The sequence below is a fragment of the Megascapheus bottae genome, chromosome 3 (genome assembly GCF_031878675.1).
Source record: "Megascapheus bottae isolate mThoBot1 chromosome 3, mThoBot2.hap1, whole genome shotgun sequence".
Classification (NCBI taxonomy): Eukaryota; Metazoa; Chordata; class Mammalia; order Rodentia; family Geomyidae; genus Megascapheus; species Megascapheus bottae.
In genome coordinates this window covers 81,978,961-82,001,810 of record NC_143511.1, presented here as the reverse complement: position 1 = coordinate 82,001,810, position 22,850 = coordinate 81,978,961, and the positions used below count along the sequence as shown (strand labels likewise).

The following is a 22,850-nucleotide window of genomic DNA, read 5'->3' as shown; positions in this document are numbered from 1 at the left end:
TTTACTTCTGTTGTCAACTGGAGCTGTTTGTATCAAAGTCAACTGCAGCCCTGCATCATTCAATGCAATAGACATCCTTTCTCATTTCGATGCATTGGTACAGTTGACATCTTTCCTGTTTGTTCTTCCTTGAGGTTCTGTTTTTCTTTGATGATTTCCTCCACTCATCTTCTCACTTGGTGTTTCTGTGAATGAGTGCTGAATGTTCTTCTGTTTTTCTGTGTTCTTTTCCTTAAAGTGATCTCATTTTTACCACTCTAAAATATACCATTTTTGTGTAGAAAAATATACCATTTTTGTGTAGATGACTTTGAAATTTATAGTTCCAAACAGATGTTTCTTCCTCTGATTTCCTAACTAGTATAATCAAGTCTGTACTGAGAGATTTCAGTTAAATGTTTTATAGGCTTCTCAGACTTAACACACTGGAGCTCTTGAATATCTCATCTAAATTTCTTAAGTGCTTCCTGTTATCCGATGGTGGTCAGCTCTCTGTGTGTGCTTCTACCTCTCCCCCCACCCCCAGTTCTTAGTCCATCTGCAAGTCTGTTGTTACTATACCTGCTATCCAAAACTTGAACTATCTGTTCTCCATCTCTAATCTCACCTCCAATACTGCAGTAGCCTCTTGATAATTTCCTCTGTTTCTAGTCTACATTCTTTCAAATTACTCTCCTCGTGAGATAGGTCAAATTTTTAAAGCTATAAGCCTGATTAATGCTAGTTAGATTTTCATTACTCTTATCTGCTCCCCTCCCCTCCCCCAGGTTCTGTTTTTTTTGTTTGTTTGTTTTTTTTTTGCCAGTCCTGGGCCTTGACTCAGGACCCGAACACCATCCTTGGGCTTTTTGAAGACTAGAGCTCTACCACTTGAGGCACAACACCACTTTCAGCTTTTTTCTATGTATGTGATAACGAGGAATTGAACCTGTATGCTAGGCAAACACTCTACCACTAGGCCAAGCTCCTGGCCTCAGGTTCTAGTTCTTAATGAGGTATTCTGAATGATCTGATAGCTTACTTTATGTAGCTTTCTTTTTTGTTGTTATTGCAAGACCAGGACTTGAACTTAGTACTTGACACTTGGCACTCGACGAACTCAGCCACTCTTCTAACCCCCTGTGTAGCTCACTTTATGTGATACTGCTATATGCTGTAGGGTGGCATCTGTGCTTCAGCTGTACCTGCTATTTTTTTCATTCTGTGAACATGTCTGGCTCTTTCCAGCCCACAGAATCTTTGCACAGCTTTTCTCTTTGCCTTTGCTCCTTGAGTAGCTGCTTCATCCCATCCTTTAGGTCAAGATTGTTGTACTTCCTGAGAAACTAGGATCACATTCTCTCAGTCAGGCTTCTCCTTTTTCTCCCATTTTCTTCCATTTTGGTGCTTCATTGGTTTCATAATACTATCACAATCTGATTTTTTTTTGGTGTATTTATGATTCCTAGTTAGTGAACTTTACAAGGATCTCTATACTATCAGCATTGCATATCCAGTATAATACTTGTATAATTATAATACTTGTATAATTAGAGCTCAGTTTTCAAAATGGTAAAGCTTAAGGTGAGACTGACATGTAAAATTTCATTTCTTACTGGAAGACTAGACCCAAACTGCCTATCCACATATGTCATGCTGTTCATACTGTGGACCTGTAAACAACTTCAGGACTAAGCTGAGTGCTGCTTTGTAGCTTGCAACAGGAAACAGACATATTTGAGGCAGCATGAAGCCTACTCTTGGTTTGAATAGTAATTACCTTTCTCCATTATATTCCATATTTGCCTACCTAAACATGGGGAAAACATCTAAGAATGATCGGGACTAGAACCTAATCCTTTGGTTTATTTCTGGTGATACTCAGATTTGATTTCTGTAGCTTGGCAAGAAATATAATCCGTTTGCCGAGACAGTCATCTACGTTCTTCACATACTTTAGTTCCTTATACTGAGGTGAAACTCCTTAGGGAAAGTTTCCTTTGGTTCAGTGCCCTATGGCAGAAGGAAAGTCACTGAAGTAAAGGTTTGTTTGGGTTTTTGTCTTAGTCCTAATAGCTTTGGAAAATAAATCCCACATCTAGGTTTTCCCAGCTATGAAAAAAAGGAATTGGTTTATATGGTTTCTAAAGTTCCTTTTGATTTAATCATTATTGAATCTTTGATTCCTGTAGAAATTATGGATGCTGATATTGTTAAAAAAAAAAAAAAAAAAAAAAAGCTCTTTCCCTTGTCATTTTATGGGGTAAGTACACATCCCCATAGACTCTCTACCTTAGTGGGTAGAGAAAGAAGGACAAATTCTTTGGAGATTCAAGTTAACCTTTGTTTCACTGCCCCTGACAGACTTAGTTTATTGAAAAATGCTCAGGGAAAGTACGTTAGAGTCAACTGATATTGTATTTTTGATAACTTGTACTTCAGTGGGAGTCAAATGAGAAGAAAGTGTGCCTTTTAGCTCATGTCTTAATCCTGGCCACTCAGGAGACTGAGATCTGAGGATTGTGGTTCAAAGCCAGCCTGGACAAGAAAGTCTATGAGTTAGTTACCTCTAATTAACCACCACAAAACCTCTAATTAGTTACCTCTAATTAACCACCAGATAACCAGAGTGGTGCTGTGGCTTAAAGTGGTAGAATGAGTGCAAACACTGAGGGACAGCACCCAGCCCCTATGTTCAAGCCCCTATGTTCAACTTGGGGCGGTGGGAAGAAAAAGAAAAAAATAGAAATGGCTTCGTTCCTGCTTCTCATAGTCTTAAACTTTGCTGCCAGTGAGGATCACTTGCTCTTCCAGAGTACTATCCTTAAGTGGGGAGCACAGATAAGGTATTCATGGGGACTTTAAAACACTATGAAGATTCTATGTAAATGCATGATTTTAAAGTGAGGTTTGCATTTTTATTCTCTTAGCAACAGCTTGTCTACCTTCTATTGATTATTCCTATTGGCCTTCGTAATAAATGCTATCCCAAAATAAGTCCAAATATTTTCCCAGTAACTCTTGAGTTGTATGATACTCTAAGTGAAGAAACTAAGGTGTTTATTGGTTTTAAGTAACTTGCTAAGTGCAGGCCTAGTTAGCAGTGACTGAGTTGTACTTCAAACCTAGTATACAATTAATTTTTATAAATTTTTAACGCACAGTGTAGACAAGTACAATGAAAACTGCTTTTCTTTCTCATCCTCCCTCCCTCCCTCACTCCTCTCTTGTCTCTCTCTTTCCCTCCCTTGTCTCTCTCTTTCCCTCCCTCTCTCTCATTCTTTCTTTCTCCTTCCTTTCTTTCCTCTCTCTTCTGTTTCTCTATTATTGCAAATTCCTGGTCTTGAATTCAGGATCTGGGTGCTGTCCCAGATCTTGTTCTCTGGATGCTAGTGTTCTACCATATGACCCATAGATCTACTTCTCACTTTTTGGTAGTTAATTGGAGATAAGAGTATCATGGCCTTGATCTGGCTTTGAACTGCAATCCTCAGATCTCATGCTTTTGAGCAGCTAGGATTATAGGTGTGCCAGTACCCAGTATCTACCAGTTTTCAGCTTTTTTTTTTTTTTTTTGCCAGTCCTGGGCTTGAGGTCAGGCCTTTCTCAAGGCTAGAGCTCTACCACTTGAGCCTCAGCACTACTTCCAGCTTTTTTCTACATGTGTGATACCGAGGAGTCGAACCCAGGTCTATGTGCATGCTAAGCAAGCACTCCACCATTTGGCCAAATTCCCAGCCCAGTTTTCAGCATTTTTAATGGCAAGTTAAAGACAGTAAGAAATTAGTATCAGCCAATTTACAAGTCATATGTCCTAGAGATCTCGGGTGTTTTCTTTTCAACTAGTTCTATCTAGTTCTTTCTTCTAGTTCCTTCTTTCCTAGGATGCTTCTCAGAAGAATAACCATTTTGTGTATTCTAGTGAAATCAAACCCTAAGATAAAAATAGTCAAGTCATATTTGGTATTATCACATAGCAGTGTTTCTCAAATGATGTTAATTGTAAGTTAAACTCATTTAGACCTGTTGCTTTAAATATTTTAATAAAAAACGGGGTTTTCCTCCCTCATTGAGGCCTACTTTCTTGCATATCACTTTAATTATGTACACTAGAATCCTGTTTCTCACACATCTTCAATTCTCAACCTTGTTAAAACTAATCATATAATCCCCCTTTAAAACATAGTATTAAATCACCATAGTAACACAGTATCCAAGCTTTATAGATAAAACATAACAGCCATCAGAAGGTAGTGTTTGGTGTCCCCTTGACAGCTCTATAACTTTTATGGAAATGTGTTCCTTCTCCTGGCTGTTTAAGGTGGAGGGATAGCATTACTTACACCTGCTTTATTACCATGTTGCTTTTAAATTGCCACCTTGTGTTTGTTCACCTTCCTACTTAAATAAGGAGTATGGAACACTTCTTTCCGAATTATTTTCCTCTCTTCTCTAACTATTCTCCAAAGGATGAAAATGTTTCCTTAAAAATAACTAGGTAGGGTCCTTGACCTTTGTGTTATGGTACTATGATAGTCCCTTTAATATTAATTTTCTTTTTTTTAATTTTTTTTATTGTAATTAGTAAAAGGGTTACATGATATTTGCCAGATAGAAAGTGCATTAATTCACATACATTGATACCCTTTCACATGTCTTGGTACCCATTTCCCTCCCCCAATATTAATTTTCTTGTGTGACTTACAAAAGAGTTTTAGAAAGAAAATCTGTTTGAATATCTAATTTTAATATGTAATTTATATCATATCCAAATTCAGTAAGAATCTTGGAGAATCCTAGTAAGCCATGATTTTCATTTCCACTGACAATTTATAAACTGAACGGTGCTAGCCCTGATATGAATATTTTACTAATTTGAGCGTTTTACCAGTTTGAGTTAACTCAAAAAGTATTGTACCCATTACCTGACAAATGTAACTGTAACCCCTCTACATTATCCCAATGATAAAATAAAAATTAAAGAAAATATGTGCAATGCCTCGATTAATCTCTAGAATAATTCAATTTCAAATTCTGAAATATTATTGTAAATTTATGTATTAGAATTTGAAATATAGGTCCCTCCCTACTTCCCTCCCTCCTTTCCTTCCTTCTTTCCCTCTCTCTCTTTTCTTTCCTTCACTTTTGTGCTTTACCACTTGAGCCACAGCTCCACTTAAAAGGCTTTTGGGGGGTTGATTGGAGATAAGAGTTTCATTGACTTTCTGATTGAGATGGCTTCAAATTGTGATCCTCAGATCTCAATCTTCTGAGTTGCTAGGATTATGAGCCACTAGTGGCTGGGTTAGATGTATTACATATTTTTAAAAAAATAGTTGATTGGACGGAAAGTCTGTGTAAATTGATTAAGCAGCAGATTTTAAAGTGTTTTGTTACCTTTGAAAGAATTTCTGGATTAATCTGTTCATTATTTTTGCTTTAGTGTTTAACTTTTACTAAAATATACAATATGATTTTTAATCATTTAATATTTTCTATCAAATATTACTTTTATGTGAACCATACATAAAGCTATACAAAAACTGCGCAGAAAGGAATATATAATATTATATGGTTTATATTATAGTGTATTTTCCGGAAATGTTTAGTTTTTTTTTTTTTAATGTCTTTGCTTAAGACTTTGTTTCTATTGCTTAACATTTTGGTACTTCTGTCCTCTGAATTATAAGAACATTTCACATAAATTTAAAAATTATGAAAGATTGAGCAATTTATGAAAGCAATACCTAGCCTTGCTCGCTTTGCTTTCTAGGTTAAATACTACATTATCCTCTTAGTGACTCTGTCAACTTGATTCCTTTCTGGACCTATTTTGTCTTTGGTATCCTTTAGTACAGGAACATCATTGAATTTCCTGGGTAGTGGTGAGGTAAATGAGATAGTGTGTACTTCAAATGTTTTAACTGTGTCTGGTGTATAGTTGACACTTGAATTCTGCTGCTGTGGTAACTCGTAGTCACAGCATGTTAGTGGAGTGTCACTGAAGTAAGAGCAGGGCTGTACTTGTTCCTTCTTTGTATTATACATGAGGTGGGTAGAATGTTCCTTTCAGGACTGGTGGTTAGTCAAGCCACCTCAAGACCTGAACTCAGTAAGTGGAAAGTATGAAAACACTGATGAGTTTGATATTTGATGATCCCTGAGACTATTTCCTAGTTGTCTCTTCCTCTGTTTTTCCCCCCTTCCACTGAAGTAAAATTTAAACTTACTTATGAAGAATTTCACTTAGAAAGGAAATGTTAATGGTTCAATGACTTGTGGCGATTAGATACTTTATCAAGACACTTAGTGAGTGTTCATTTCTCACTTTGTTCTGTCTTTGCTTCAGCCTCACAGTTAGCCAAGTTGGCCAGAACTTCACATTCGTGCTCACTGACATTGACAGCAAACAGAGATTCGGGTTCTGCCGCTTATCTTCAGGAGCCAAGAGCTGCTTCTGTATCTTAAGGTAAGGGAAAAAGGCTTTGGGCTGTTGGCTGTTTCTAAAAAACAATGTCAGTTTTTGTGCTGTTCTTTAATTAAGTCTTCCAGCTGTTCTTTTTTATTGTACTATCTGTGTCCCCTAAGTCACTGCACTTGGGGAGAAGGACTTTACAGTGTTGCTCTTGCACTTGAAGCTCTGCAGATAATTGTATTTATGTATTTGTCTCACATCCCTTGAGTCGGAAGAGCTCTTTGCTCCTGAGTCGTAGAAGCTGAGGAGAAGCAGTTTCTCCTCCTGTTATCTGGAGCTGTCACAAATTAGCCCATCTGACTTTTCTGTGGACATGTTGTGTATGTAGAGTATGTGTCTAGCTCAAGATGTCTTGCAGATGTTGATTGTAACCTCCTTGAAAAAGCATCCTTGTCCCCTTTGGGTACATAACTGCTTCCCAACTTGGCCTCAAAGGGGATTGGAAAAAAAAGCAGAGTTCTTTGAGAAAGTTTCCTCAGGTCCTCTAAAAATCTCGTTTACACACCAGAGCAACATTTGCTTAATGTTTTGTTTCCTCCTGCTAGAGAGGTAAGGTGTTTTCTTGGGTGGAAGGATGTGTGGAAATCCGATTTTGGAGCTTCTGGCTCTGTGGGCTCCTGCTGGGCACTCCTGAGGGGGAGGTAAAGGCATCCCTGCATCTGCCTTAGTTAAGTAGGTGTCAGGGGGGCCTGCCTCCTGTCTCTCTCTGCTCATGTAGAGCAGCAGGAGTGGGACAGCAGGGAGGCGCCCATGATAAAACCCGGGCCTAAGAGTGGGCTTGGGCTGGGGATAAAAGGCCAGACTCTGTGGATTCCAGGAAGGGTAGTTCTCTGTTGTACTGGTCTATATGCTTGCTTCATCTTACCAAGAAAAGACTATCTCCAGTTCCCCAGATCCACATACCACACACAGCATAAAATAAGAAGGGCTGACTCAAGAAGTTTCTTTGTTCACTGTCAGTCTAGACTGCGACACATTTGCATTTCTCTATACAAATCTCATCATCTTTTCTACACCTAGCATAGTATTTGTTGTCTGAACCCTGGAGGCCATCTGTGCAGAGCCCTCAGGGAGGGGTTGAACTGGCTACCTGGGAGATGAATGTGTTCAGCTGTTGAGCACTGCTTAAGAACAGGCCCATGCCCTGCCAGCCCAGGGGAATAGATTTGGATATCAACAATTACTTACTTTCTGATTTAATAGTACCTTTAAATTTTTTCTTTTCTTTATGAAGAGAAATTTAACTTCCATTTTTAGTTGTTAAATTTCAGTCTTGACCATAACACTGTATTTATGTTGTTGATTTGAAGGAGGGCAGGATTTTACCCTAGCTTTTGAAGACTGTGTGAAGTTTGATTCCAGTATTATTTGGGGTTACAGTTTATTTCTAAATTGAAGTGCTTGTCTCTGTGCCTATAAGTGCTCAAAACTGGCCCTGTATCATTACCATTCAGAAAATTTCTGGGGAGTGGAAACTTTATTAAAAAAAAATTGTTCAGACCCTGGCTATAACAGTACCATAAAAAATAAATTTAATAGATTGAGGGTAAAGCTTTGTGATAGTGTATGTGCCTAGTATGTTTAAAGACTTGGGTCACCCCAGCACCACCAGTAATCACATTAATAAATATAAAATTGTTTTTCCTCTGATTCTGGTGTCTGATTTTGAATGCCTAGTTAGGCGATGGGTTTTTGTATTGATGTGAAGCCATTTGAGCAGCCTTTGTGCTATCATCATTTATAATGCAAAACAGCAGGAATTGGTATGTCTTCTCTCTGTTATACAAGAGCAAAATTTGATGGGCTAATTCTTTTGTCAACCCTTAACTGAATACCTACTATTAGTTAGTCTCAGCTCTTAAAGAGTTTCCAGACTAGCTGATGAGATGGATATGCACACAACAGTGTTACTATGTATAATACATGGATGAAGTCAAGAAATAGTATCTTCTTACTGTTGATATTCTAGTGCCCCAGGATAATAACAGTGATAAATTAAAAATAGTCTTACATGAATTTTGGAACACACATCTTATGGGTAGTTAACATGATGGGGGAGTTCTTTCTTACCCTGTTTAAGATACATGTGGCCATGTCTCTGCTTGGTTTAGAAACACTATTAGATTGGCAGTAGCATGTACATAGAATGGTATACTGTTGGCTGTGTGTCAAGTGTTGAATGGAGAGCTCTGCCTCGATATGAAAGGTTTAGTTCATTGCTGGTTAGGTTATTAATATTATCCCCTTTGCTGCTTAATCTCCGTTTTTCAAATGCTTTCTCTTATGTCTTGAGACCCATTTACTTTACCCTTTACAGTGAGCCTAGTGTTGCAACTCATATTTGCACATAAACAACCTCTACTTTTGCTTTCTACCCTTCTCATTAGGAGTGACAGCCTTCTCTGTCACTCCCAACAGTGGCATCTATGCCGACATACCTTTACTGCTCTTATTTCTATCTGCCAGCTCTCCCAACTTTATATACATTGTGGCCCATATGAGCCACTCAATGTACCTTCTCTGCCTTCCTACATGTACTTGTCTTTCCAAAGTAGTCCTCCCTAGGCAGAAGTCATCTTTTTTTTTTTTTTCCTTCTGGTCATGCCTAGCATGCTTCAACTTGAGTCACCTACATCTTGATTTTACTTTTAGGCAATTAGCCTTAGGTAAAGCCTGTCTGCCTATCTCCAGCACGTTGAGTAGTGCTTGACTAAGATATTGTGTGCCTGGTGTTTACAGAAGGTAGATGCATCTAGAATGGATGATAGCTATTATGTGACATGAGCTCATAGAGAGTCATAAAATATAAAACGATAGGGCTGGAATGTAGCTCAGTGGCAAAGCGCTTGCCTAGGAAGTGCAACATCCTGGGTTCGATCCCCAGTGCCAAAAAAAAAAAAAAGACAAAAAAAAACAGTTAAAAAAATATAAAAGGATGGTTTGTATTACTAAACTCATTTCAAATAGTTAATAACTGTACCTTTTGGTCTCAGAGGAAAGGTCCAATGTGGAGTGACAGTGCTGTGCCCATAAAGGACTAGGTCATATATATTATAAAATTTAAACTTAATTTTATGATGAAAGATTCTTAGACACTCTTTGTACAATATAACTTATTAAGTTCATATTTCTGTTCTCCCCACTAGAATATAGACTCCATGAAGGCTGAGAAGTTTGGTTTTCCCTTTTGAGACAAAGTTATACTTTGTAGCTCAGGTAGACGTTGAACTTTTCATCCTCCTGTAATACTGAGAGCTGAGATTACAAGAATACATCATGATACTGTTTTCAAAGCTGAGGACTTGCCAGTCCTCAAAGGCTATCAAAGAATATCTGGCATGGGATAGGCATGTTAGTAATATTAGCTTTATGAAGAAATAAATCCCTGAGAAATAGGCAAGTGTTTATTTAAAACAAAAAACTTAAATGAGGTTGAACTCTTGTTGAAAGGAATGTTGTTATTCTAGAGTATGGTAAATGCATTGTAGTAACACAAATACCACTATAAAGTCAAATGAGTTATTTCCTACCACGCTGATTCATTCCTATCATTGAAAAAAATCTTACTTTTCCTTAAGATTCACTATAATATTAGTGATTTCTTGAATGGTAGTTAATACTAAATTTATAACACTAAGTAGGAGAACAATAGTTAAGAGTAGGCAAGTCATTCTTCAATATAAAACCTAGAAAGAGAATATTTTAACAGTTTTAGATTATACTGAGTCTGATATATCATACACATTGACCTCAGTAATCCTTAGTAATCTTGCAATGTTATAGAACAAATTGACTTAGAACTGAAATTTTTTCATGGCTTCCAATTTGTTCAAAAGGCATATCACTCATTGAATTCAAAAGTATAATGAAATATGCTATTTCAGGTGAAGTTTAGGACCCTCTCCCCCCCCACCCCCAGTCCTGGGGCTTTATCTTGGCTTGAGCACTGTCCTTGGGCTTTCTCAAGCCTAGAACTCTACCATTTGAGCCACAGCACCATTTTTTGGCTTTTTTCTATGTATGTCGTACTGAGGAATCAAACCTGGGTCTTCATGCATGCTAGGCAAGCACTCTACCACTAGGCCAAAGTCCTGGCCCTGAAGTTAGGTTTTGAGTCAACAGAAGGAGCATGAGAGTTCCAGCCATAAAGTTGTTCACTGATTAAAAGAGATATGCATAACTAAATGTCTTTAGTATTTAGAAAAGAATTTTTTAGATGTGTTCTATAATTTTCTTCATTATCTATCTATATGGATCTTAGTTAAGCTCCTAAGAAAACTTGAGTAACTATTCTTACACTCAAAAGTATTCAGAACCTATTATGTATTTTGGGAAAAAATAATTTCTCTTATTAAGATGTTATCTAAAATTCTTTCAGTCTATACTTTTTTTTGGTTGTCCAAAGATTTGAGCTCAGGGCCCTGCACTAATTTTTTTCATTGTATTGAAAAATGTCTGAGTGAGTACTGTGTGCCTGTAATGAGCAGTATATAAATAACACTTGGTCTTTGGTTTTATTTTAAGATCTCTCTTTGCTCCCTCCCTCCCTCCCTCCCTCATGTGCCAGTCCTGAGGCTTGAACCTATATAGGGTCTAGATACTGTCCTTGAGGTTTTTTGATTAAAGCTAGCATTCTGCCACCTGAGCCACAGATCTACTTGCAGTTTTCTGGTGGATAATTGAAGATAAGAGTATTATAATACTTTCCTGCCCTTCTGGCTTTGAACCATGATCCTCAGGTATCAGTCTCCTGAATAGCTAGAATTACAGGTATGAGCCACCAGTGCTCACTTTTCAACTCCTCTTAATATACACAAGAAGGATAGAAACCACTGGGGATAACCACAAAAGATTTATCACCAGTGCCCAATTGAGAAACCTTTGAGATTTCATATTCATCTAAGAATTTTTTTGGTAGGCTGAAGTTATTATTACAAAATAAAAACAAAAAGTACTTTCTCTTTTTGGTCATTTACCAAATCTAAAACAGAGTGTACATCTGGCTACACTGTTCTGGGATAGACTTTTAAGTCCTTAACTTTGTTTGTTTAGGTTTATGTTCTGGGCTCCTGTTCATAAGTTATTGTTCCTCACTCTGTGCTAGTTGCCATAAGGCGTAATACCCAAGTAGTGTATAGTGAAAATGTTCTTTTGTAAGTCCTTTCTGACCTAATGGCAGGAACAACTTATGCATCTTCTTTTTATAGTAAAAATGGGACTTACTTTAACTGTAAACACAGAAAAGATGAAAGAAACTAGGATTAATAATGATCTGGAGTTTAAAAACTTGTTGGTTTCCTTCTCTAGCTGCTCAATTTTTTTTTTAAAGCAATACGTACAGTTCAAGAGAAATTCACAAGACTCCAGCAGGTGCAGTGGCAGAAACCCCTTTGGATTGTGTGTGAGCTGCTTACGTTTAAAATAAAAGTGTTTGAGAGGTGGGAGAGGGAGTTGGGAAGGAAGGCTATGGGGACAACTCCCAGATTGTTACCTTGAAAGCAGGTGCTGCTGAAATATTCCAGAACCAGATGGAATCTTCTATTCTGGTTTTAAGCTATTTATGGTTGTCTTGCCCGAGGGTACCCTGCTATACAAAACTGCACGGCCTGATGTTTGAGAGCAGTTTGAGCATCAAAGCTGGAGCTCCTCAGGGAGAAATCAGCTTTCCTTCACAGCACCCTAAAGGCCCCTCTGGAAACCTGGATCTTTTACTGTATTGAACAGAAGACTTTTTCTGCCTTTCTAGTGCTTCTCTCTTACTCTGCAGCTGTCTGATGTCTTTTTAATTCTTTCTCTTAAAAATAAGATGAGTATTATATCCCTCTTATTGTCTGGATGGCCACTTAAGAGGAGATCATGTTGCTGTGGCTCTGACCTGCTATATTTTCATGCCTTGTGGGTCCTGGGATATGGTTGTCAGAAGCCAAACTCATGGGCTGGTGAGGAATGGTCCGGTTTTGTAGGCCAAGGCCTTTTCTGAGCTCTTTAAGATTTTGCAATACTACTTGGGGAAGGTGGGTGGTGATTATAAGATTATCATTTAGAGGAAAGTTATAACCTTTTTCTTAATTTAAAAATGTAATGGTTGAGGAATGATGTATATTTCATTGTCATACAAGGTATCTTCATGCTTAGAAAAGCAATTCTGTGGGGAGCCACAATCAACCATAACAGATAGTATAATCTGAAGAAAATCACCTTTGAAGTAACAAAAAGAAATAAACTTGATTCTTCTCTCCTAGTAGCCTGCTGATGGAGGTGGTTTTGAATGTTGATAGAGTAGACGTTCAGAAAGACTAGTATGTCTTCTGCAGTAGCAGAAGCTCCCCAGGTACTGGTGGCCAACCTCAGACTAGCTGCTGTGGGAACGTGCACCTGGGCTCCTCTTGCTCCTTTTCAGCTGGGCAGTCTTCCCCTAGTGACCTGAGTCTAGAGTAGTAGGGTGCTTAAAACTCTCAAAGTGCTGGCTAACAGACATTTTCCAGTTTGAGACTTACCAAGTTACAACTAAATGAGAGGTACATTATTTCCCTGTTCTTTTTTGGGAAGCATTTCCTTTTATTAGTGCTCATTAGTATAGGGCAGTAAATAGTACCACTTTCAGAACTTTAGGAAGGCAATTTTGTTTTTTTTTTCCTTCTGTTTATCTCATTCACCTTGCTACCTCTAAGTAATTGCTGCTGCTGGCTAATATTCTTATGTCAATTTGGAATTTGGACAACTTACTATAGAATACATGAAAGTATAGGAAAGAGTGTTCATTTAATATGCTTGGTGGCTGTGGAATACCCACTTACATAGCAACCTTATGAAATAACTTTATAGTAATACTAGATTTGAGGCTGAGACATGCACGCACTTGCGGGCACAGGCATACACACAGCCGGCTCAAGATCTCATAGGGGGAAAGTAAAGGACTGTGGTTTTAAAATCCAAAATTAAGCTCTAAGTATCGATTCCACATTTTATCTTCCTGCTATCACATATTTCATACAGTTGTTTTCCTCACAGTCTCTCTATATATACATATAGATGTATATATGTATTTATACACATATACATGCACACAAAGACTATATATATATATATGTCTTTGCAGAAGGAGCTCAGAGGTGAGCTTAATGAGCTTTCAGAAATAATATGCCACAGTCTATCCTCATTTAAGAAATTATGACCAAAATGCATGTACTCATAGCCTGACTTTTGGAATTGAAATCCCTTCATACAACTACTTAGTATTAAAAACAAAGAAATGATGAAAATGAATCCAAAAGATTTTTGTCCTATGTTATTGATCTGGTAGCTGTGGCAGTCTTCTGATACCTAGTCTGAGATTTTGTTCATGATACAGCAATGTTCTTCCAACTCAGGAGAATGAGCTATAAGGCCACTTGGAGCTGTTTTTGACTAGCAATCCCAGGTGGTTATATTCCTTTTTGGTGAGCTTCCTTGGAACCTATGTATATAATTGTGGGTTTTGAGGTCTAGACTGGTGGCATTGCTCAAATGGTAGACTGCCTGCCCAGCAAATACAAGGTTCTGAGATTAAAGTCCAGTACCACCATAAAAGATAAAACATTAAATATGTAAGTGAAAGAAAGAAACAAGGAAAATAGAATATTAATTGTGTTTGAATCAGATGCAGGAAATGTTTGAATAGAAAACCAGTAAAAAAAAAAAGGGGGGGGGCAGGAGTTTGGTCTAGTGGTAGAGTGCTTGCCTAGCATGCATGAAGACCCGGGTTCAATTCCTCAGTACCACATACATAGCAAAAAGCCGGAAGTGGTGCTGAGGCTCAAGTGGTAGAGTGCTAGCCTTGAGAAAGTCCAAGGACAGTGCTCAAGCCCTGAGCCCAAGCCCAGGATTGGCAAAAAAAAACCCAAAAACAAAAACCAGTGCCTGCTTTTGGAAAGAGACTTGAGAATTATACACAAGGGACCCTTTAGGAAGACAGAAAAACATTTTACAGAAGAGGCCACTTGGGGTTAAGTTTGAGTGTCAACAGGTTTTCTTGGACTTGCCTACCAGCTACCATAAGTATGGGCCATTTATCTGAACCATACTCTTCCCCACCCCCCATCAGAAGGTAGAAAATTACTCAAAATATATTCCATACCTAAAACCGCTCTTGGCATTTTAGCTTCCTTCTTACTTTAAAAGCAATTTAGATCTGGGCATTGGTAGCTCATATCCGTAATCCTATCTACTCAAGAAGCTGAGATATGAGGATCACAGTTTGAAGCTAGCCTAGGCAGGAAAGTCTGTGTAACTCTTACCTTTAAAAAAAAAAACAAAATCCATATTTTATTTAGGTTGAAATAAAAATAAACAATATAAAATTGATTTCCTTCAATAACAATAACAAGTCTTTTCTGTATTATTTCTAGTTAAATTACAAAATGTTTATTTTTATAGGTTGTTCCTGCAAATCAAGACAAAGAAGTAATCCCTAAAAAGACAAAAGCAAGGGCCAGGAGTTTGGCCTGGTGGTAGAGTGCTTGCCTAGCATGCACAAAGACCTGGGTTCAATTCCTTGGTACCACATACATATAAAGCCAGAAATGGTGTTGTGGCTCAAGTGGTAGAGTGCTAGCTTTAAGAAAAAAGCCCAAGGACAGTCAGTACTCAGACCCTGAGTTCAAACCCTAGGACTGGCGCGCACACACACACACACACACACACACACACACACACGCACGCACGCACGCACACACACACACACACACACACACACACACACACACACACACACACACACACACACACACACACACCCGCACACAAATTGACCAAGAAGCAGTGTTTAACATTTACCTGCCAGGGCCAGGAGTTTGGCCTAGTGGTTAAAGTGCTTGCCTAGCATGCATGAAGACCCGGGTTCGATTCCTTGGTACCACATACATAGAAAAAAGCCAGAAGTGGTGCTGAGGCTCAAGTGGTAGAGTTCTAGCCTTGAGAAAGTCCAAGGACAGTGCTCAGGCCCTGAGCTCAAGCCCAGGACTGGCAAAAAAAAAAAGAGCTCAGGGGCCAACACTCAGGCCCTGAGTTCAAAACAGAACATTTACCTGCCAAAAAGCTTATGAAAATGTAGGTTTAGCAAAGGAATGTAAACAGCAACAATCAGATGTAAAGCAGCAAGGGAGCTCTGCCATTTAAACTCAAAAGTGGCTTGTTCCCTTGAGTGCCTTCGATTCACAACTCTTGTCTCCACTAGAACTACTCAAAAAGCCAAAAGTGGAGTTGTGGCTCAAATGGTTGAGCACTAGCCTTGAACAAAAACAAGTTTAGGGACAGCACTAGGCCCTGAGTTCAAGCACCAGTATTGATACTAAAAGTAAACTTTTTAAAAGCAAGATAAGTTTCTGAATATAAATGGAGTCTGGTCATACAGGATGAGACTAAATGAAATGAACTCTAATATATGGAACAACAGCTTTATCTTGTGTTATTGTTCTTAAAGTACTATGTTATTTTTCTTCACTTTTTTTGCCCTATGGTTAATCTCATTACGTACCTGACTTTTTACCTGGTATTTTGTATATATAGATATGTTTATTTGAAATAGAAAAGGGAAGGGGGAAAACAAGATGATTGGGAGGGGGGAGGGAGGAGGGCAATGGGGACAAAAACATGAGAAATTATCAGTGTGCGACAAGTAATGTACTTACTACCTGATGAATGTAACTGTAACCCCTCTATACATTATCCTGACAATTAAATAAATAAATAAATGCAGTCTAACTTTCGGTTGTCAGGTCATGTCAGCGACTAGTTTGAGAAGCATCAGGAAACCTAACAACTCTCCCTCCTAGAACATTGAAGTAATATTGTACTTCTATTCTGAAAAAATCATTTCACTAGTTGAAATTTGTAGATCCCTTAATTCTAACATTAAATCGTAAGCCTCTGTTTTTAAGATGCTATTAGTTTTGAGATTATAAAGATTTACTTGCTCATTAAAAAAATTTAGAAAACTTCAAGAAAAATGATTTTATCACCCACTCTAATAATGACTACGGGTGTTTCATTCTTTGAATTGGGATTATGCAGTAGATATACTTCTGTTTTGAGACTTTTCACTTATTAAAATATGAGCATCAGCGCTGCATTGGTGGTTCATGCCTATAATCATAGCTGTTCAGGAGGCTGAGATGTGAAGCTTGGGGTTCAAAGCCAGACTAGGCAGGAAAATCTGAAACTCTTACCTCCAGTTAACCACCTGAAAACTGGAAATGGAATTGTGACTCATGAGCAAAAAATGCTCAGGGGTAGCTCATATGCCCTGAGGTCAAGCCCCAAGACTGACCCCCCCCCCTAAAAAAAAGGAGACTTTACCCAACACTAAGTATTCTTGCCTGAGACTATTTTTGATTTATTTGTGCAAAGTTGATAATGATTGATTAATTGATTTATTGTCAGTGAGGCTTGAACTCTGGGCCTGGGCATTGTCCTTGAGCTCTTCAGCTCAAGGCTAGTGTTCTACCATTTGAGCCACAGTGCCACGTCCACTTTTCTTGTGCTTAGTTAGAGATAAGAGTCTCATGGATTTTTGTACCCAGGATGGCTTTGAACTGTAATCCTCAGATCTCAGCCTCCTGAGTAGCTAGGATTACAAGCATGAGCCACTGGCATCTGGCACAATTGATTTAGAAGGGTAGAAACTCTTATTAATAAAGACCCATTCTTGCTGAGACATAATCTGTTGGAAATGATAGTTGTAATGCTATTTGTCATTCAAATAATTTGTATTTATTTAAGATGAAACTCAAATACTTTTTGTCTTCATGTGTGAACTAATATTTAGCTCTTGGCAATAAAGAACTGTTAGAGCTGGATGCCAGTGGCTCAAGCCTGTATTGCTAACTACTCAGGAGACTGAAATCTGAGGATCATGGTTCAAAGCCAGCTCACGCAGGAAAGTCCATGAGACTTATCTCCAATAAACTACTCAGAAAAGGATAGAAGTTGCACTCTGGCTCAAAAGTTAGTTGAGCACAGAGGCTCAGGAACAGTGCATAGGCCCAGAATTCTGAAACCCTAGAACTGGCAGAAAGGAAAAACAACAACAACAAAAAAACCCCACAAGAATTGTTATTAGCTTTTGCAAACAATGAACATAAAGTTATGGAAATAGTATCAAAAGTCTTACTTAATTGAGAAATAAGGTGTTTACAAATAGTATCAAAAGTCTTACTTAAATGCGAAATAAGGTGTTTGTTTAATTTTACTTTTCATATTTCACATAGCAGATTTATTCCTTTAAGATAAAATAGTCCTTTTCTGTTAGCATGTGTTGTACTATGCAATGAAAAATATACCTTTTATAGTTGACATTCTCATTTTGATTTTCTAATATATTATATTCTGAATGAAAATCTTTTAAGATGTTATGTTAAAAGCATAGAATCTTAAAATATTTTATAGACAAAAATGAAATCTTACCTTGTAGTTTATAATGGTAAATGAATAGGCTTTTATTTTCTTTTCATGGGACTTGAAGCTACCAGTAATCTAAGACAAAACTAAAGATAATTGTTGTCCTTTAACTCAATTCACTACCACGTGGAGGTTTCTAATCCCTTATCTATAATACCAAGCAATATTTATTACAAAATTAATTCAGAGAGTCATCATTTGTGGTTTCTAATCCATTTTATTTCAGATGCCTTTGAAGTAAAGTAGGTGGAGCTTTGTATGTGAGGTTAATTGTCCCATTGTTCATTCATTCAGCCTGGTATTTTAACTAGCTCTTTATGTGTATTAATGAGCTCAAAATGCAGCAAAAATGCCTGGCTCTAAAAATCTTGCCATTTTTAAAACAACTTCTTTTAAAAGTATGGTAGGTAAAGGAGTTGGTTGAAGTTGCTTTGCTATTCCTTGGCTGAGTTCCTGCAATGAGTGATTTTCTTTTCTCCCACCCGTACCCCCTTTTACTTCTTGTCCCATAGGAAAACAACTCTTTAGGAGGCTAAAATTAAAAAGCAGTGAGCTCTGCAAATAAAAACAACTCTAAAGGAAAGTATGTTTGCTAGTATAGTATTTTCTACTGAGCTGGGATATTTTGTTATCATGCCTGTAAATTTTGATTTGTACTTTCTCCTTTTTTTTGTAATTACATGAAAGTAAGCTTAAAAACGGTAAATGCCAATCATTCTTATTCTATTAAAAAAACTATCATCTTCTGACCATTACAGACAGTTTTTTTTGACAGTTTTAGTTTTTGATATTAAAAAAGGTATTCTGTATTAGAATTTTCTGGTGATTATAGTTTTGGATCTTTTTATTTGAAAGAGTTTAACTTTCAGGTATTCTTCTGAATTTATCCTTTCCACAGATTCAGTACTTATATTATAAAACAAAGAACATGGTGTTATCCTTTGATTTTTTTTTTTAAAGGTTTCTTTTTAAAAATAGGATTTAAGCCTGGGGATGTGGTTCACTGGTAGTGTGCTTGCCTGGTAGGCATGAGCCTTCAGGTTTGATCTCAAGGATGGCTATATATGTTTATTCATTATTTGCCTTCTAATCTTAGTTACTTCTGTGGTAAATCAAGATAATACTAATTCAGAATATTGCTCCAAAGATTTAACAAAATAAGCCTGAGACTGGTAGAAAAGTCTGTGAGACTCAATCTCTAATTAACCAGCAAAGTGTCATTCTGCATTTGCGTTTAAGTCATGGAGTACCAGTGGTGAGCATACATGGCAAACAACAATGCAAGGCCCTGAGTTCAAGCCCTCAGTCTTGGTACACCCTAAAAAAAATATTAGATAAAATAATGAGTGCTTGGGAAAAGCTCTTTGTATATTTTATCTAGTAGGTAAATTACAACCTTGTGTCTTTTTTTTTTTTTTTTTTTTTTGCCAGTCCTGGGCTTGAGCTCAGGGCCTGAGCACTGTCCTTGGACTTTCTCAAGGCTAGAGCTCTACCACTTGAGCCTCAGCACCACTTCCGGCTTTTTTCTCTGTATGTGGTACCAAGGAATCGAACCCGGGCCTTCATGCATGCTAGGCAAGCACTTTAACCACTAGGCCAAACTCCCGGCCCCAACCTTGTGTCTTTCTTTAGTGAGCTGTGGAAAATAACCTAAAAACAGAAAACAGCCTTGAGTTTAAACACATACACACACACACACACACACACACACACACACACACACACACACACACTCACCCTCTAAGTTAAAAAAATTGCTAGCACTCTAATATTAATTTTTCATATGTATATGCATTCCTAAATCCTACAGCTTAAAAAAATTCTGTATAGGTTACATTGCACAATCTGGAATAGTCATTTTAATATACTGTTCCTATTTCTTATGCTCAACTTTGAGATTCATTCTTGCTGTATTCATCCTTCCTAGATAGTGTTCTATGTTGTATGATCTTATCAGTATTTGCACATTCAATTGTAGGTGGAAGTTTGTACTGTTTCCAGTTCTTGGCTTTCATGAACATTGGTGAATGGCTCTCTTGGTGCTCATAGACTAAAGCTGCTCATATGTATATACCTGGATATGGAATAGGTGTGACATAGGCAGGTATTCTTCAGGTTCATTGGAACACATTTAGCCAAATTGTTTTCTGAAGTGTTCATGACATTTTGTAATTCTGCTAGCTGTGCACAAGCATTTCATGGTGTCACATTGCCACCACTTGCTCCTTGAGAAAGAATGGGGACTGGTCTCAGAATTAGAATTCGGGACTTCATACTTTACTTGCTTAGCTGACACTTTGCTAGTCAAGCCATATCTCCAGCCTGGCATTTTGCCAGCTATTTCAGAGATGGAATCTTGAAGAATTTGCTGTCCTGTCTGGCTTCTGTCATTCATTCTCTGGATCTCAGCCATTGGTACTTGCTTTTTAAAGATGAGATACCAGTATGTAATTCTCATAAGCATGAGATGTAGGTATTGTTGTTCTACTGTACTTCTCCAAAAATTAATTTGGCCTCAGTATCTGCAGAAGGAGAGTTGCAAGGTAGCATGGCATAAACAGTGTGGTCAAAATAGGGCTTGCATCTCAGCTCTCCTGATTAGAAAGCATGCTTTTAGATTCTATGCTTCCTCTTTCAGATGCTTGATTTTCTCTTCCTCTCTCTCTCTCTCTCTCTCTCTCTCTCTCTCTCTCTCTCTCTCTCTCTCTCTCTCTCTCTCTGTCTCTCTCTCTCTCTCTCTTTCTCTGTCTCTCTCTCTCTTAGAGCTAATATAGATAAGGAATTGTGGCAAGGTAGCTATTAGCACTTCATGATAGATGTCAGTGTAGGAGTAACTAGTAGAAAGGGTAAACAGTTATTACATGGTATGTCATAAATGAGACTCTTGGACAAGTATGCAACTAAGTATCCTTGAGCCTTGGTCCTTTCAACTTTAAAATGACATTTAGCAGCACTTGTAGTATGTTCAGTAGTATATAAACTGGCTCAACATTCCTGATAAGGAATTGCCAATCTATATTGAGTACCTTGAAGTTATTTCCACTTTTGAGTATAATACAATCTGAGAAAAATCTCAAAAATATATATACATGCATGATAATTTTGTTGTTATTGTTTGAGGCCAGTCTTGAGGCTTGGCCTCTGGGCCTGAGCACTGTCTCTGAGCATCTTTGTGGTAAGGCTAGCTCTCTACTACTTGAGCCACAATGCCACTTCCGCCTTTTTCTGATTAATTTAAAGGAAGTAAAAGCCTCATGAACTTTTCTGCTCAGACTGTCTTTGAACCACACTCCTTAGATCTCACTCGTCTGAGTGGCTAGGATTACAGGCATGAGCCACAGGCACCTGGTTATATGTGGATATTTAACATAGCACATAGAATGAAAAATTAGACATAGTTTAAAGTTCCAGATACAGAAGTACAGTTAAGTTTAATTAGATGCCTGGAAGCTACTAAAATAATTTTTGGTGATTATTTGTTGACATGGGGATCTACTACTGAACAAAAAGGGAAAATAAACACATTTTTATATATGATAGGATATTTTGTGAGAAATTTGAAGGAAAAAAGAAAAAGTAATTGACATTTAAACTAGTAGGAACAAGAATGGATAGGTAGTTTATATGTGTGTTTTAAAGTGTTTTTCTGTATAGTTTTTCTGGAAGTTTTTAGACCAAATATTCATTTTCCCATAGTTTACATATTTTTAATTTGGAAAATTTGTAACTGCCTTTCATTGTGTCTCACAATTCTAAGTATACATGGTCACAAATGGTCAAGCTTTAACTCCTACAGTAATTATCCAGCACTCTACTATGTTTCCTCTAAGTTAGTGACACAGACTTGAATTTAAATTTTTATTCTGCCATTTTCAAGTTCTTATATAAACAAGTAACATCACCTTTTCCAACCTCAATTTCTTCATCTGTAATCTGTAAAATAGAAAGTGTTTCTTATAGTAGTATGGAGGACTGAAATTTTGATTTTTAAATGGACAGACACACATCATATGTGGTGTATGTCACATTTTCGCACAATCCAAGGTAGTGATTTCCATATTGCCTTGAAAGAACCAAAGTATCTTTTGGGGGAGGAGCTGTCAATATTAACATCTCTGATCTCAAAAAACATTTTTGATTTCAGGAATGTTAAAAGTAAGAGTTTGTTATAATGATGATGTGATTGCATTAATCTCACAGTGGGATATTTTAGCATTTGTCTTATACATTATCATTGTTTGCCACCTAATTGACCTTTTAATTTACTAAGAAATTTTCATCTTGTTGGTATAAAATGATGAGGAATCCTTTCCCCAATACGTGCCTCAAACCTGCATTTTATGGCCTTAGGATCTCTGTCATAACCCATTTTATGCTTTTACAAACTGAGCCCCTGGGGAGCTGTCTGCACTTTTCAGTGTGATCCAGCTGAATTCCTTCCCTTCCCCACTCTAGCCCTTTGATTTGCCAGGTTTTGTTCATCTACCCTAAGGATGGTCTGAGATTGCTGAACATGGCCTCTCTGGTGGTGCAAAGTGAGAATTGTTTTTAATTGAGCAGAAACATGTGGAAGGATCAGGAATATCTCAAGGGATTACAGAAAAATTCCAAATTTGTACTACTTACAGCTTGTGTTTAGAACAGGGTCTGCTGGGAATAAATGTTAGTTAGTGTGGCCTGTGACCTTAAAAACTGTTGACATGGACTTCAGCCAGAAACTAGCCACAGACCTCCTTTGTTAAACTCATTCATAGCTCCTTGAAAACTCTAGTCAGTGAAAGTTGGCAGCTCCGATCTAAGCATAGCTTTTTTTTTTTTTTCTTCCCATGCTTTGGAAACAGAAGACGCCCCTTAACCAGCAAGCCTTCTTTAATAGGGCTACATGGCCTAAACGCAATTGGAATTGACAACTTCCTGGCTTGGGTTTGCCAACTGGCAGTGCTGTGAGGCCTAGAGGACA

General features: G+C 37.7%; 1 protein-coding gene across 3 annotated transcripts in view; it reads left to right on the top strand.

The window, feature by feature from the left end:
• Dennd1a (DENN domain containing 1A) overlaps window positions 1-22,850 on the top strand; it is a 463,593-nt gene that overhangs the window by 135,237 nt on the left and 305,506 nt on the right. For all 3 annotated transcript variants that reach the window (XM_090330613.1, XM_090330611.1, XM_090330612.1), the window contains exon 5: window positions 6,329-6,448. In XM_090330613.1, the coding sequence (XP_090186739.1) occupies window positions 6,329-6,448 (120 nt within the window). The remainder of the gene's footprint in view (window positions 1-6,328; window positions 6,449-22,850) is intronic.